Source organism: Leptinotarsa decemlineata, unplaced genomic scaffold (genome assembly GCF_025532065.1).
Source record: "Leptinotarsa decemlineata unplaced genomic scaffold, Ldec_3_MD MMD2_tig00026314_RagTag_RagTag, whole genome shotgun sequence".
In the NCBI taxonomy this organism is placed as follows: Eukaryota; Metazoa; Arthropoda; class Insecta; order Coleoptera; family Chrysomelidae; genus Leptinotarsa; species Leptinotarsa decemlineata.
The window spans coordinates 16933345-16950784 of record NW_027412684.1 but is presented as its reverse complement, the minus strand read 5'-3'; the positions used below and the strand labels follow the sequence as shown (position 1 = coordinate 16950784).

The window sequence follows — 17440 nt, the reverse complement described above, 5'->3', positions numbered from 1 at the left end:
TATGATATACTGAACTATGAATTTCCAGCCGTCCAAAATACCGGGAACATAAAAAAAATCACCCCTTCCACCTTAGACGTTTAATTTTTTTCTTCTCAAACTGGCTTGTGTCCCCGAATACGACTACCTGGAAAATGTTGATGAAGATATGATATACTGAACTATGAATTTACAGCCGTCCAAAATATCGGGAACATACAAAAAAACCACCCTTTCCACATAAGATGTTTAATTTTTTCCTTCTCAAACTGGCTTTTGTCCCCGAATACGACTAACTGAAAAATGTTGATGAAGATATGATATACTGAACTATGAATTTCCAGCCGTCCAAAATACCGGGAACATACAAAAAAACCACCCCTTCCACTTTAGATGTTTAATTTTTTCCTTCCCAAACTGTTTTGTGTCCCCGAATACGACTACCTGGAAAATGTTGATGAAGATATTATATACTGAACTATGAATTTACAGCCGTCCAAAATACCGGGAACATACAAAAAAACCACCCCTTCCACTTTAGATGTTTAATTTTTTCCTTCCCAAACTGTTTTGTGTCCCCGAATACGACTACCTGGAAAATGTTGATGAAGATATTATATACTGAACTATGAATTTCCAGCCGTCCAAAATACCGGGAACATACAAAAAAACCACCCCTTCCACTTTAGATGTTTAATTTTTTCCTTCCCAAACTGTTTTGTGTCCCCGAATACGACTACCTGGAAAATGTTGATGAAGATATTATATACTGAACTATGAATTTACAGCCGTCCAAAATACCGGGAACATACAAAAAAACCACCCCTTCCACTTTAGATGTTTAATTTTTTCCTTCCCAAACTGTTTTGTGTCCCCGAATACGACTACCTGGAAAATGTTGATGAAGATATTATATACTGAACTATGAATTTACAGCCGTCCAAAATACCGGGAACATACAAAAAAACCACCCCTTCCACTTTAGATGTTTAATTTTTTCCTTCCCAAACTGTTTTGTGTCCCCGAATACGACTACCTGGAAAATGTTGATGAAGATATGATATACTGAACTATGAATTTACAGCCGTCCAAAATACCGGGAACATAGAAAAAAACCACCCTTTCCACTTTAGATGTTTAATTTTTTCCTTCTCAAACTGGCTTGTGTCCCCGAATACGACCAACTGGAAAATGTTGATGAAGATATAATATACTGAACTATGAATTTCCAGCCGTCCAAAATACCGGGAACATACAAAAAAACCACCCCTTCCACATTACATGTTTAATTTTTTCCTTCTCAAACTGTCTTGTGTCCCCGAATACGACTAACTGGAAAATGTTAATGAAGAGATGATATACTGACCTCCGAATTTTCAGTTCTCCAAAATGATGGTGTCATAGAAAAAAATCTTACGTCAGCAGAATATTTTTTTCTCTGTAAACTAAAAACTCTGAAAAATTTTGGTGAAGTCATGATTTGAAAAGAATGAAAATATTTTTCACACATATTTTTTGCCTACATTATAAAAAATGTCACTATTTGGAATCGTTCAACAGTAAAATTATCAAGAATATTTTTTTATTTTGTCATTTACATGAGAATCGTAATATTGTGAGAAAAACTCAAGAGACATAATTGAAAGGCAATACAATTTTCTACATTTTAACAAAAAAACATTTTGATATGTAGCGTAATTACTGAGTTATATGTATTTCAATGTAATCTCACTTCGACCGAACGCACCTCAGTGAATATTGTTTTAACGCGCAATGACAGTTCTGCTGCATGATTTGCTTTTATGCTCTTGACTAGTACCTACCTATTTGGCGGCGACCAAAGTTGAAATATTTAGGAGTAGTAGTGAATTGATTTTATTTGTTTTACGCATTGGTTGTGAAAATATCCCTTTGTCGTTTTAAATTAATGTTGAGTTGATTGATTTCATTAGTTATTTCCAATTATTATTTCTTTTATTTTATTATTTTGTGGTGTAAAACCGTCGAGATTTACTTTTATTTTCTTGGGGGAAATTATTTCATTACGTTACGAATATATATACGATTAAGAGGAACATGGGAGACAAAATCGAAAATCTTGTTAATCGAATAAAATATTTTGCTAGTAATATTACTTACGATGAACTAGTCGTAATTGATTACAATGATGTATTTTATGAGCATTTAGTTGCGCATGTTCACAATAAACATCAACAGAAAAATAAAAAGAGATGGATATATCAGACGATTCAACGAAATTCTGGTAATATAAAAACAATGTTAGAAAAAAAAACAAACATAAAAAAATCTTCTTTGGATGTGGATGGTATCGAAGCAAATAAAAGCAAATCGCTAAAAGAATATTCTGCTCAGTTGATTGAAAGTGAAAATCAGTTTAAGGAAGGTTTGAATTCTTGTCACTTATACGACAACCCGATATATGAATTCAACCTACAGAAAGAATCTGAGTTGGTTAAAGTTTTTCTCCACGACGAACAAGAAACATTCTTTAATAAATCTGATGATGAACTTGTCACCATTTATTCCGGAAATTTCTCAAACTCCAAAGTTAGTGCTCTTTCCGATGAAAAACTATTAAGTAACTTGAGAGGGGAATATGCGAAATATTCAACACATTCCCAGAAAGTTTCAAAAAAAAAAGATGATGCTAAAATTAAGGTTGACGAATTCAATTCATCCGCCATGAGTGCAGACTCCGACTTTTTAGATATTGCCAATAAAGATATTCATTCCAAGAATATGATGCAGAGTCAAGGAAATGAAGAGTTGATGTTGAATGGTTTCACGAAAAAAAAAGATGAATGTATATATGTAAGCTCTTTAATCGATTCAGACGGCATCTTCTCTGACTCGTCAAAGTCGGTTATAAATAACAGTATAACAGATTCATCAATTTCAATTCCTAATGCTACAATATTCCATGAAGCATTATCTAAACGCCAAGTACTTCCAATAGGAAGCAAAAATATTGATCCTTCCCAACATCTGAAAATTAAAAGAACGGATTATTCAAAATGTACATTTCTAGAAGTCAAATTTCACATTAGTGAAAAAGAGTGGAATACAATAACTGTTGACGAGAAGTTGTCAAATAAATATTATCCATTTTTCTTTCGAAATAATATAAAAAAGTTCGTAAATAATAGTTGTTCAGTTGCATTTTACAGACTAAAATATTTAAAAAACAACATAATACTCCTAGCCTATTGCCGAAATAATTATAGAAAATGTAAAAACTTCAAAATCTATATTTCCATTGATTCACGATATGGCAAAATGGTGCGGGTTTATTCCACGTCTCGCGATTACTGTCATCCTTACAAAATAACCGACCAAGTGAGAGGTGTGGAAAGAGACATAAAAAAAAATGTGTTGAAAAATATGAAACCTTCGGAATATAGAAAAAAAAAGCATTTTAAAAGCGGATAAAGCTGCTATCAAGAGAGGCCACTTACAAGATATAAAATCGGAGGAGATGCTAAGAAAACTCCGCAGCCAGGCAAAAAATGCTTTGAAACGACATGAAGACTCCATGGTCGACATGTTTTTGTACAAAAAAGATCACCCTACATTTATACGACAAGTTTGTTCGCCACTAAATGTGGAAATATTCAGTACAGAACAGTTAGAAGTTGCGAAAACTTCTTCGGTTAAAGTTTTGCATTTTGATGCTACAGGCGCAGTTGTTTGTAATACAGGAAAAGACGAAAAGAGAATTCTTTATTACGCTGGTGTTCTTACTTTACCCGAAAGAAGACTTTGCCCTGTAATGGAGATGATTTCGTGTGAACACGACACTCTGGCTATATTTGATTTATTTTATAAATTTAAAAAATTTTGCGAAGAACAGAAGTCGTGGCCTGTATTTAAAATTTTCGTGAGTGACTTTAGTTTTGCAAGTTTGAACGCAGCATCGAAGGCATTTAATAATATAGATCTTGAAAAATATTTGCAATATTGTTTTGAACATTTGCAAAAAAAAAGTCAAATATTCCCAAAGAAAAAAATTGTTTTATTTTTATGTTGTGGTCATTTCATGAAAAATTTGGTTCAGTTAATTGAAGACCACACCAAAACTGTTGAAGACAAAAAAATAAAAAGATGCATTAAAACAATATTTGCAGTAGCTTTCAATTTAAATAATTTAGAAGAGGCTGCAGATTGGTTCAAAAATGTAACAATAATTCTTACTTCGGAATTCCGAAATGATAGTGTTGAAAACGCTCTGTTGAAATTGAATCTTTCGAGTTTTACAGAGAAGCAAGTGATTTCAGAAATAGGCGATGATCACGATAATATTTTGAAGAGAAGAAGTTTGCGTACCAATTCTCCGTTTTATAAGTTTTTTTCAGATATATATATGAACATAATAAAGTATTAGAAAAGAAAGGAGGTGAGAGAAACGAGTTTTTCTTTCCTTCTTTAATAGAAGCTGTGTTGGAAAGATATATGGGATTATTTCCACTGTGGTCGGTAGTCATCACAAAAAGTAGACTGAGTAATGCTCTGATTGAGAGATGGTTTGATTTTCTCAAAACTGACATTCTGAATGGATCAAGGGATCTAAAACCGACAACATTCATAAGAAAAGTTAGAGGACACGTAATGAAAATTTATAATGAAATTGATTTAGGCATATCAAAGCATAGCTTATCTACAGTTCCGAAGGAATTATATTTATCAGATGAGAATTCAGATGAAAGTGTTACAAAAGCTGAAGAAAAATGGAATAGAAAGCGTAAATCAAAATTTACATATTTCTCCGGAAAATATCTGAAAGATTTGCCTAAGTATAAATCTGTAGAATCGGTTTTGCTGAATTCTTCGAAAGAACAAAAAATCATATTGAATATTTTGGAAAACGGCCTGGTGAACGATGTTACGTATTATAAAAAATTCCGAAACTGGTTATATTATATCGGTCATTATGATTTTGTTACAGGTAATAAATTTGTAACTTCTCAGGATTTCAACATATTGAATGCCAATAGCATGTCCCAAAGTATAACTAAACAATTTTTCAATATTTTGGGTATGGTAATTATTAGAAAAAATAAAAGACAGTCAGATGTGGCATTATGGATAGCTACAAATACTTTTTTCGATTTAGAAAAAAGACTCGTTTTCGGTAAAATATCCCCCTTTAAAAAAACTACATTTATTCCTTTTCACCTACAAGAAGAGAAGTGGCTTTTAGTCAAAATAAATTTTGTTGATAAATCTTTGGAAATATTCAATCCATATGGTAATACAAACATAGAAAATGAGGAGTTCCTCAAAAACTTCATCAGATTCTTGCAACTCTACAACAAGAAAAGAGCTTTGTATGCTACATATAAAAAAATCGAAGAGAAAGATTGGAAGATCATCAGTTCAAAGTGTCAGTCGGTACAAATGACTTTTGAAGCAAATATTCTACCTTTATACACTTTGGATATACTCACTTCTAGAATTTTTAGTAGCCAGCTACTCTCTGAACCTTTTGATATAAAGAAATATTGTAACGATTTACAACTCTTACTATTACAATTTTCATCGGATGTTTCTAACTTGTGCCCAATATGTGGTAAATTCGAAGGTGCAGAAAATATGAATTGGGTAAACTGTGATCTTTGTAGAAGATGGATTCATTTGAAGTGCGATACAAGTCAATTCACTTTCAGTGAGCCTTTAGATACTCCAGGGGTTATATATTATTGCCCTATTTGCACCTGTAATTTCAATGTGAAGTCGTATTTCAAATTAGAGCATCAGGATATCAAATCAAATGATCTCATGAAAAAAATTGACTATTACAGGTCTAATATTTATTTGGGCAATTATGTTGTTGCGCGGTATAAGTGTACTTATGATTTAACAATTGAAGATTATTCTACTTTGGACAAATTTTCGTATATTTCCAACACTGTCTTCTTCATAATCGCTGATCTTTTGCAAGCTGATTCCCAAAATCATAATGTAAAAATATGGAACATATATAAAACAGAACTAATGTTTTTCAAACTCAACTCACTAGATACAGAGTTTTTCGGAGATGATATTTTCAAAGACCTTCATGGAAAAATTAATCTGATACCTATCTTGCATAACAGACACTTTACGCTTATGGTCGTCAATTTCACAGATAATACATTCTCTTACATCGATCCAAACGGAGCAACGAAAACAGGTCAGTACAATATGTTCGAGAAATTCAGGAAATTCATTACCATGTTAAATGGTCATGTAATAAATCCTTACAACTTGACTGAATTCAAAATAAAAAACGAAAGTCATCCCAAACAATCCGACTCTTACAATTGTGGAATATTTATTTTGCACTTCATCAATTGTATTCTCAATAAGATTGAGTTAGAAAGAAGTTTTGACCCCGATCATTACCGTTTAGAACTTAAAAAATACCTATTGACGAAATCAGAAAAAATGATTCCGTATTGTTTGATATGTGGTCGATACGTGGATGAAACAGAAAAATGCTTTCAATGCAAAACGTGTAATAGGGTTTTAGAACCGAAATGTTTCCGATTATACTATGAGTTTGATGAATGTTGTCCTTTATGTATGTCTGCAGAAAAGAATGATGAAATGTGAATTGAAGAGGAGTGGAGTGAATAGATTTAACTCAGAAATAAACTATACAATCACTATAATCTGCGCAATCTCTGTTCAAAACTGTATCTTATCATATTTTCATCAACATTTTCCAGTTAGTCGTATTCGGGGACACAAGCCAGTTTGAGAAGGAAAAAATTAAACGTCTAATGTTGAAGGGGTGGTTTTTTTGTATGTTCCCGGTATTTTGGACGGCTGTAAATTCATAGTTCAGTATATCATATCTTCATCAACATTTTCCAGTTACTCGTATTCGGGGACAAAAGCCAGTTTGAGAAGGAAAAAATTAAACATCTTATATGGAAGGGGTAATTTTTTGTATGTTCCCGGTATTTTGGAGGGCTGAAAATTCAGAGTTCAGTATATCATATCTTCATCAACATTTTCCAGTTACTCGTATTCGGGGACAAAAGCCAGTTTGAGAAGGAAAAAATTAAACATCTTATATGGAAGGGGTAATTTTTTGTATGTTCCCGGTATTTTGGAGGGCTGAAAATTCAGAGTTCAGTATATTATATCTTCATCAACATTTTCCAGTTGGTCGTATTCGGGGACACAAGCCAGTTTGAGAAGGAAAAAATTAAACATCTAAAGTGGAAGGGGTGGTTTTTTTGTATGTTCCCGGTATTTTGGACGGCTGTAAATTCATAGTTCAGTATATCATATCTTCATCAACATTTTCCAGGTAGTCGTATTCGGGGACACAAGCCAGTTTGAGAAGGAAAAAATTAAACGTCTAATGTTGAAGGGGTGGTTTTGTTTGTATGTTCCCGGTATTTTGGTGGGCTGAAAATTCAGAGTTCAGTATATTATATTTTCATCAACATTTTCCAGTTGGTCGTATTCGGGGACACAAGCCAGTTTGAGAAGGAAAAAATTAAACATCTAAAGTGGAAAGGGTGGTTTTTTTCTATGTTCCCGGTATTTTGGACGGCTGTAAATTCATAGTTCAGTATATCATATCTTCATCAACATTTTCCAGGTAGTCGTATTCGGGGACACAAAACAGTTTGGGAAGGAAAAAATTAAACATCTAAAGTGGAAGGGGTGGTTTTTTTTGTATGTTTCCGGTATTTTGGACGGCTGTAAATTCATAGTTCAGTATATCATATCTTCATCAACATTTTCCAGGTAGTCGTATTCGGGGACACAAGCCAGTTTGAGAAGGAAAAAATTAAACGTCTAATGTTGAAGGGGTGGTTTTGTTTGTATGTTCCCGGTATTTTGGTGGGCTGAAAATTCAGAGTTCAGTATATCATATCTTCATCAACATTTTCCAGTTACTCGTATTCGGGGACAAAAGCCAGTTTGAGAAGGAAAAAATTAAACATCTTATATGGAAGGGGTAATTTTTTGTATGTTCCCGGTATTTTGGAGGGCTGAAAATTCAGAGTTCAGTATATCATATCTTCATCAACATTTTCCAGTTACTCGTATTCGGGGACACAAGCCAGTTTGAGAAGGAAAAAATTAAACATATTATGTGGAAGGGGTGGTTTTTTTGTATGTTCCCGGTATTTTGGACGGCTGTAAATTCATAGTTCAGTATATCATATCTTCATCAACATTTTCCAGGTAGTCGTATTCGGGGACACAAGCCAGTTTGAGAAGGAAAAAATTAAACGTCTAATGTTGAAGGGGTGGTTTTTTTGTATGTTCCCGGTATTTTGGACGGCTGTAAATTCATAGTTCAGTATATCATATCTTTATCAACATTTTTCAGGTAGTCGTATTCGGGGACACAAGACAGTTTGGGAAGGAAAAAATTAAACTTCTTATGTGGAAAGGGTGGTTTTTTTGTATGTTCCCGGTATTTTGAAGGGCTGAAAATTCAGAGTTCAGTATATCATATCTTCATCAACATTTTTCAGTTAGTCGTATTCGGGGACAAAAGCCAGTTTGAGAAGGAAAAAATTAAACATCTTATGTGTAAGGGGTGGTTTTTTTGTATGTTCCCGATATTTTGGACGGCTGTAAATTCATAGTTCAGTATATCATATCTTTATCAACATTTTCCAGGTAGTCGTATTCGGGGACACAAGACAGTTTGAGAAGGAAAAAATTAAACATCTAAAGTGGAAGGGGTGGTTTTTTTGTATGTTCCCGGTATTTTGGACGGCTGGAAATTCATAGTTCAGTATATCATATCTTCATCAACATTTTCCAGGTAGTCGTATTCGGGGACACAAGCCAGTTTGAGAAGAAAAAAATTAAACGTCTAAGGTGGAAGGGGTGATTTTTTTTATGTTCCCGGTATTTTGGACGGCTGGAAATTCATAGTTCAGTATATCATATCTTCATCAACATTTTCCAGGTAGTCGTATTCGGGGACACAAGCCAGTTTGAGAAGAAAAAAATTAAACGTCTAAGGTGGAAGGGATGATTTTTTTTATGTTCCCGGTATTTTGGACGGCTGTAAATTCATAGTTCAGTATATCATATCTTTATCAACATTTTCCAGGTAGTCGTATTCGGGGACAAAAGCCAGTTTAAGAAGGAAAAAATTAAACATCTAATATGGAAGGGGTATTTTTTTTATGACCCCACTATTTTGAAGGACTGAAAATTCAGTGTTCAGTATATCATTTCTCTGAAAATTTTTTGCCAAAAAAATTATCCTATCAAATTTGTCTATTTCTAGTCATGTGTGTCGAAATAACCAATGAAACCATCATTACACTGATAACTACCCATGGATAGTTTTCAAGGGTAGTTATCACTTATGTCATGACATTGCTAAGCAACCAACACAATAAAGTTGTTTGACATTTCAGTAATTCAATTTATTTCGAAAATGTCACTTCCTCGCTTTGGTGTTCAAAATGATGCGGCAATTGACAAAATCATTGAAGAAAATACACCAAAAAATACTGTCAATAGTAAAAAATACACTTGGAAAATATTTATGGAGTTATATCATTATACGAATTGTTCTTTTAATAACTGTGTGTTCAATAAATAATTTTGTTCGAATTGCAAAAAATTTTCTCACCGAATATCCCTCGAACATTGATAAATAACTCATAATTTTATCACAACTTCCTCAAGCACGTTATTTTAGGTAACATCCCTCCGCCTTCGGCGTCGGGATGTTACCAAATAACGTGCTTTCGAAAACTGTGATAAAATTATTTCGTTAGTTATCAATGTCCTTGGGATATTATAGCTGATAACAGTTTTCACTCGGACATAATTGATGACAATTCAGTTTGGAAAGCGAACTATTCCACTCAAGTGATGGGAGTTCATTTTTCTATGACACTTTTTCTGAAAATTACCCATTCAATGAATCATTCTTCTGATGAATTTTTCACTTAGTCATAAATTCCACCAGTTGTGACCCAAAAGTGTTTTATATCTATCACATTCACGTCAATGTTTCCTCGTCATTATAATACAGATTATGAAAGCTGCATGCAGTATAATGATATTTTCAAGTTTGAAGTCGATTCTAAGAGGAAATAATCAAATAATCAAATAATTCATGTTATGAATCAACATTCTACTAGTTGTGTGGTGTAAATCGGACTCAGGAGTGGGGGGCGGGCGCTAGATTTGGACGCTGGCGTCCGACGCTAACTTCACGCAAGTAGCTTCAACTATGAAAATGAAATGATGGTTGATTATTAGGTGATTATTAGATGATGATGATTAAGGTTTAGGTTAAGTTAGGTTAGGTTGAGGTTTCCTTCAGCTCAGTGACCGATTTTGAGCAATTGTGTTTGAAACTTTTTTGTGTGTACCTTTTTTATTTTTTGTTTAGGTATTTCATTTTGGTTGAACTTTTTAGATAAAATTCAAATGATGGACAAAGAAGGTAGAAGTAATAATACGGATATACATAATATAATGAAAACTTACGATACATATTTTTGGATTGAAGTACAAATTCAGAACTTTTGCGTTATTCATTCACTTTGAAATATTCTGTATTTTCCTAGGAATTATCCCACAAAAAGATTCACTCAGTTAATGATTCAAAGATCAATAGGCATAAATAAGTGAGTTAGAAGTGATATAGATATAGAAGTGATATAATTTGTATTGTCAATTTATTGACATCAATTTATTCAACAAGTCCATGGTTACGATACGAGGAATTGCGCTGATTTTCCCATCTCCTTCTGTAAATATGCTGGATCTTCAAAATCTCCTGAATATTTGAGTATGAAGATTTTCAATAAACTACCCTAAAAATAGATACCTAGTTCCGGTACTCCTCAAACTGAACTTGTCAGGATGACAGTTCAGTTTGAGGAGTGCCTAGGAGATGACAGTACTACCAACTGTCGAAAGCGCTCGCAGATAATTAATAGAAGATATAAAGCTTCAAATCCTTTTTGTGAAATTTAATATTAAAATTATTTTTTTGTAGTCATTTCACACATGCAGGTTTGAACTTCACCTCTTGGATTTTATACTCTATTTCACCCAATAAAAACCATTATTATTATTATTATATATGAAGCTCTAAAGATGTAAAATGAATATTTTGGATATATCATGCATGAATATTCAAGAAGCGAAAACTGTGTTCAATGTGGATGCCGCGCGAGCTCATGATCGACCAAAAAATAAGAACGAATCGATTATTCTAAGCAGTGTTTGAAGCTGTTTCACCCCAAAAAACCTGAATGTATACGTCAATATGTGACAGTGGATGAACCATGGCTCCATTATTTCACACTAGAATCAAAAAGATCGTCATCTGAGTGGACTGCACGCAGTGAACCGACTCCAAAGCGTGTAAAGACGCAACAGTCGGGCTGGCAAGATTATGGTATCAGTATTTTCGGATGCGCGTGGAAAGAAGAAAAAGAGTGCGCTGTTTCATCAACACAATGAACTGTGTCGCAAATCAATGAAAACCATGACAAAATTGCATGAATTCATGAATTGCATGAATTCCAGTTACTTCCGCATCCACCGTATTCTCCAGATCTGCGCCAAAGCGACTTTTTCCTCTTCTCGGACCTCAAGAGATAGGAAATGTTCCTCAATCTGGGTTATTACAGCAATTGCAAGTTTGAATAAAATAAAATTGAGTTCAATTCATGAGTTTTTCAAATTCACTTCGAAAAGTATTCAAATTGATGTTTCGAATGTTGGGTTTTGATTTTTAAAGGGATTTGTTTCTAATTCACATATTGGCAACGGCGCCTATGTCAAGTTGAAATAATTTATACGTACCCAGATATTCTACTTTAAAAAAAAGAAAATTATCTTTATAAATCAACAATTTAGGCAAAATATAAATTATAGTTCAATACCACTTCCACAAGCCACATAGAACATGTTATTTATTTATGTAGAGGAAGATAGGTTAGGTGCACAAAATGTCATATGTCACAGAATGTCTCGGAACTCTGAAAATAAGTAAACAGAACAGCACGCCTCTGAAATATGTCATCTTTGTTTGTCTCATACAGGTAACAGATTCATTGTCCTTTATTAGCTATAACCGATGTTGCCAAATGGTGATATAGAAACGAATCCCTTTAAATGTTGAATGCATTATTTCATTTCTCTTTTTTTGAGTATTTAAATAATTTTTTAATGAAAAAGGTTGAAATGATAAGTTTAAAATGCGTTGTTTTAGAGCTCTTTTATGAAAACTGCTTGATTTTCGTCAGGAGGAACATTCCCCATTGCCTGAAGAGGCAACTTAGTTCTGTTTTGAGGCTAAAGACAAATCGTATTATAAAAATGGTATCAGAAAATTGTATGTATCAAAAAATTGTATGACCGCAATAATATTTGTATCTTTCTATCTTTATCGATGGCAACTATATTGAATTTTATCTGTGAACCTGAGAGTTTTTCTGAGAAACTCAAACTCGTGCACCATCGAGCACTTCGACGATCACATTATCGCTTTTGATAATGTCAACCGCAGTAGTAGACGAAACGTCAGGCATAAGAACCTGCAGACCACGGCCAAAAAACCTGGAAAATAGCTTTGACATAGTTATCTCCAGCAGTGAAAGTTTACATTCTTTGAATATCGCATTACTCAAGATTTAGTTCTTCAATTTCATTGGATAGTTACAATAAGTAAGCAACAATAATTCTTTTTTTTTTGGAACTGTCATCAATATTCCGCCCCGGCTTCAACAAATGTCGATTCCATCATCAATTATTTAATTTTTCAACCTTGCTGTACCTACTAGATAGGTACTTGTTACCTACACTACGTCTCCAGATCCAGCATTACTGCAATGAAAAATAAGAGTACACCTATGTACGTTCTACGCACAACTAAACAACTAACTGCCTTTCTTTCAAAGTGTAAGCGGTCAAACCAGTGCCATCGGCCTAAACGGGGACATTTCTGATTCTTCTTCTTGTTCGGGCCCCGTCTTGCAGTGATCCCCGCGCTAGCTTCTTGCTTCTATCGTGTATTCGAATGCATTCTACAAGAAGGCCGTGTCCGATCACTTTTTGTTCCTTCGGCTGGCTTGATGCGTTGATTATTATCATTTAGATGGTTATTTTCCGCTTCGTAACAGTTTTTGTTGTTTCCTGGGTAGTTTCAGCAAGTTTAGGGAGTTTATATATGTAGGTTTTGATAAGTGCGTGTGCTTGGAAGTGGATTCGTTTCAGGCTGATTCCAAATATGCTGATTTCCAACTCTAATGACGGCAGTCCGGAGTAAGTACTTGTGTTTCAAGATTGTATGAAATTCTATGTGTTAGATTTTAAATATGGCTTCCTGGGGAACTGTCAGTAATGCTTAAGGTCAAAGACACTAGAACTAGATGGTACTATTACGTATTATTACTTGGACTGATATAAACCACTGACCAATGATTTAACTATTAGCGGGCTGATCTCGTATAGAATCTAACCACGAATGTATTTATTTTTTGAAATAATAATAATATTTATTGATTTCTTTAGGACATCCTAATACAGGCTGATTCACGGTGGATGGCACATTAGACGTTTCTGGTGAACCAGACAAAGGATCACTTTGAAAATTTAATGGAGGGCATAATAGGACATTCTCTAGCCAACTAAAATATTTTCGACAATGCGGTGTTGCCGCTTCTATTAGAAAGCAGTAGCAACTTTGATTATTCAAATGGAACACTCTGTATATAATATTATTTTTGGAATCTCCAACAATTGCCCGACAACTTTTCTTGATATTTCCCTATACCTATCTGTTACCGTTTTCGAAATAAAAATTAATTTCAATTTTTTTCTTCGAAAATCATGACTTCTAAAAATGCCGATATCTTTTAGTTAAGAAGTACTATGATATCGAAATTTGGTTTGGAGTTAGGTGATACTTGGACACTTCCCACACGTCAGCCTAATCTCCGTTACTTCAATACAGGGTGGTAAAAAAATATAGTTTTTTCGTTTGCTTGAAAAAGTTGCTGAAATTTGATTATTTTAAATGGAACACCCTGTATATTATTGAAAATTCGGAAAGCTGCTGAAATTTGCTTTCTTTCTATGTATATCATACCTATACCTAACTAGTCAAGTTTCGGACTTATGAACATTTATTTGTGAAAATGTCCCTTCAGAATGGTATTTCCATTCGGTATTTGGTAAGCAGGCCATGATTACTATTTGACAGTAGCGTTGTGACATTCTCCTAATAATATCGACATTTTCGTCACTTCAGAAGTTGCAAATACCTTCAAAACGATGGAACAAAACTATTCAAACGAAGTTCTTATGAATTTGTTTATTATTTTTGGACAGTGTGACAAAATTATCAGCAGAACATGTAGAAAGTTCAATGAAATGTATCCGAATCTACCGCCAATGAACCTCAAGAAATTTATACGAATTCTGAACAATTTCAATGCATTTGGATCAACTTTAAAAGCACCAAGAAACTTGCATGTGGAAAACATCATGCATCATGGATCATGGAAACAATCATGTGGAATATTTCAAAATATGTTCGAATCGCTGGCCGTTCACTTCCAAGCACTTTAAAATGCGGGTGTTGATTGCTTTCGTGGTGACAGATCTGATTTCATTGGGATCCAAATCTTCAAATGTTTGGGCAATCCTTTCTAACAATTCATCTCTCGAACGCACGGGTATTTTGTAAACTTTTTCTTTAAACATTCCCCACAAATAAAAATCTAATGGATTAAGATCGGGTGATCTCGCTGGCCAATTCCATGGTCCCAAGCGCCTCATCCACCGATCGTCAAATAGTCTATCCAGTTCTGCGCTCACTTCTCTTGTGCAATGTGCAGGAGCTCCGTCTAGTTGGTACCAACAGTTACCAAGTTGATCCAAATGCATTGAAATTGTTCTGAATTCGTATACATTTTTTGAGGTTCATTGGCGGTAGATTCGGATACATTTCATTGAACTTTCTACATGTTCTGCTGATAATTTTGTCACACTGTCCAAAAATAATAAACAAATTCATAAGAACTTCGTTTGAATAGTTTTGTTCCATCGTTTTGAAGGTATTTGCAACTTCTGAAGTGACGAAAATGTCGATATTATTAGGAGAATGTCACAACGCTACTGTCAAATAGTAATCATCGCCTGCTTACCAAATACCGAATGGAAATACCATTCTGAAGGGACATTTTCACAAATAAATGTTCATAAGTCCGAAACTTGACTAGTTAGGTATAGGTATGATATACATAGAAAGAAAGCAAATTTCAGCAGCTTTCCGAATTTTCAATAACATACAGGGTGTTCCATTTAAAATGATCAAATTTCAGCAACTTTTTCAAGCAAACGAAAAAACTGTATTTTTTACCACCCTGTATTGAAGTAACGGAGATTAGGCTGACGTGTGGGAAGTGTCCAAGTATCACCTAACTCCAAACCAAATTTCGATATCATAGTACTTCTTAACTAAAAGATATCGGCATTTTTAGAAGTCATGATTTTCGAAGAAAAAAATTGAAAATAATTTTTATTTCGAAAACGGTAACAGATAGGTATAGGGAAATATCAAGAAAAGTTGTCAGGCAATTGTTGGAGATTCCAAAAATAATATTATATACAGAGTGTTCCATTTGAAAAATCAAAGTTGCTACTGCTTTCTAATAGGAGCGGAAACACCGCATTGTCGAAAATATTTTAGTTGGCTAGAGAATGTCCGAATATGCCCTCCATTAAATTTTCAAAGTGATCCGTTGTCTGGTTCACCAGAAACGTCTAATGTGGCATCCACCGTGAATCAGCCTGTATGTGAAGAATGCTGCCGTTGAGGATACATTTCAGCATATCTTCTAGAAGCTTCTAACCCATTCCCCTGCGACAGACCGTAAACGTAATGCATATATCAGCCATTTCCTCATTTGTGTATGCCATTTTAATAACAAGTGAATCATTAAAGGAACAAATTAAGAACAGAACAACAGCACACAATTAGTCTTAATTCAATTTCGAAAATTCACAAACTGACAGCGTCATACCAATTTAATAGTCACTATCGCTAATAGCGACCTACTAGATAGATTAGTTTCGTATTTTCGCATTTATGACGATGTATCTCTGTAGTTGTTCGTAAAATAATTTTTTGCTGCGAACTGGTTTATTTTGGGCAAGAAACCCAAGAGACATTTTTTGTTCAGAATGAAACAGGTTATCGGAAATAAATTTTTAAATGGTAAACACATAATAAGACAAAAAGTTACATTGGAAATAAATTTTAGGGGTTGCGTTTTCCACCCCTTACAACCATGGAGTAAACCAAATAAATTTCTGGCTAAGTGTCTTTTTGGTAGTACAAAACGTCATGTCAATTTCAATATTGTAACTTTTTTAGTGCTTGTGAAAAAAATTGTTATACAAATTTTATGTACCTCCTTTAAGGGGCTGTATCTTAACAAGGGATGCTTCAATGAAATTTCTTTATATAAAAGATCCTATCTTTTTTTCGATGAGGAATCACCTCCTCAAATGGTTTACACTTATTCAGTTACACCCTGTATAGAATAGATATAGATATTGATTTACTTACAAAAAAAATTAAAACGGACAAAATCATTCAGATCAAAATAAATAATGTGAAACGGAAACTTTACCTACTTGTTATGGCTGTAATGAAAGGCATTTGAATATATCAAGAATTCAAACAAATTGCTTGATTTTTCATATTAATAATACCTATTAAAAATACGAATTAAAATGTTTCTGTTAGTACCCATATTCTGTTAGTATACAATATTCATTAAAGACAAGGAGAAAAATGTTCAAAATTGGGTTCTACCTACAAAGAAATATAATGAAGAAATGTGTCTCATTCATTTATTATTCTACACGGTTGCCGAAAAAATAGTGTACGCAACACGTTGGAAAACAATTTTTTTTGCTCGCCTAAAAAAAACCAGTATTTTCCGGACATGTTACGTAAATTACTATCATCATCATCAGAACTTCTCTCATGACAACCTCAACATAAACTTAAATATAACGTTATCGTCTAATTTATATTATTCACGCGTGATTATGTTTGCAGAACGCTCAAATATTTGAGTCGGCCATAACCATATTGAATGTTTATCTATTCAATATTCCAGTCCATAAACAAAAATTGTTTACGAAAGTGATTCGCTCACGAACGGAAATTGAATTCGGTGTTTAATAGTCGACTTTGCATAACAGCGAAACTCCTAAAGGCTAGCCATGCACGAACATATCGCATCTAGGAGATGATTACTACAAGTCAAATGGATATCTAGAATTTCAAAATTGTTTTAACGAAACAGCCCCTCTACTGAATGCATTATTTTCATTTATATGCAGAATAGACGAAACTTGCTCAAATGTTTGATTATTTTACTTCCTTTGCATCATCTAAATGACAAGCATTTGTCTGGTCAAA

General features: G+C 33.8%; 1 protein-coding gene across 5 annotated transcripts in view; it reads left to right on the top strand.

Moving 5' to 3' along the window:
* Synd (protein kinase C and casein kinase substrate in neurons protein Synd) overlaps positions 1-17440 on the top strand; it is a 55844-nt gene that overhangs the window by 3314 nt on the left and 35090 nt on the right. Inside the window, exon 1 of one of the 5 annotated variants that reach the window (XM_074181710.1) lies at positions 13039-13263. The exons of 2 other annotated variants lie outside the window; for them this stretch is intronic. In XM_074181710.1, the coding sequence (XP_074037811.1) occupies positions 13229-13263 (35 nt within the window). In that variant the 5' untranslated portion in view covers positions 13039-13228. Of the gene's footprint in view, positions 1-13038; positions 13264-17440 lie in introns of those variants that run through there. 2 more of the 5 variants (XM_074181711.1, XM_074181707.1) reach the window with 2 other exon arrangements.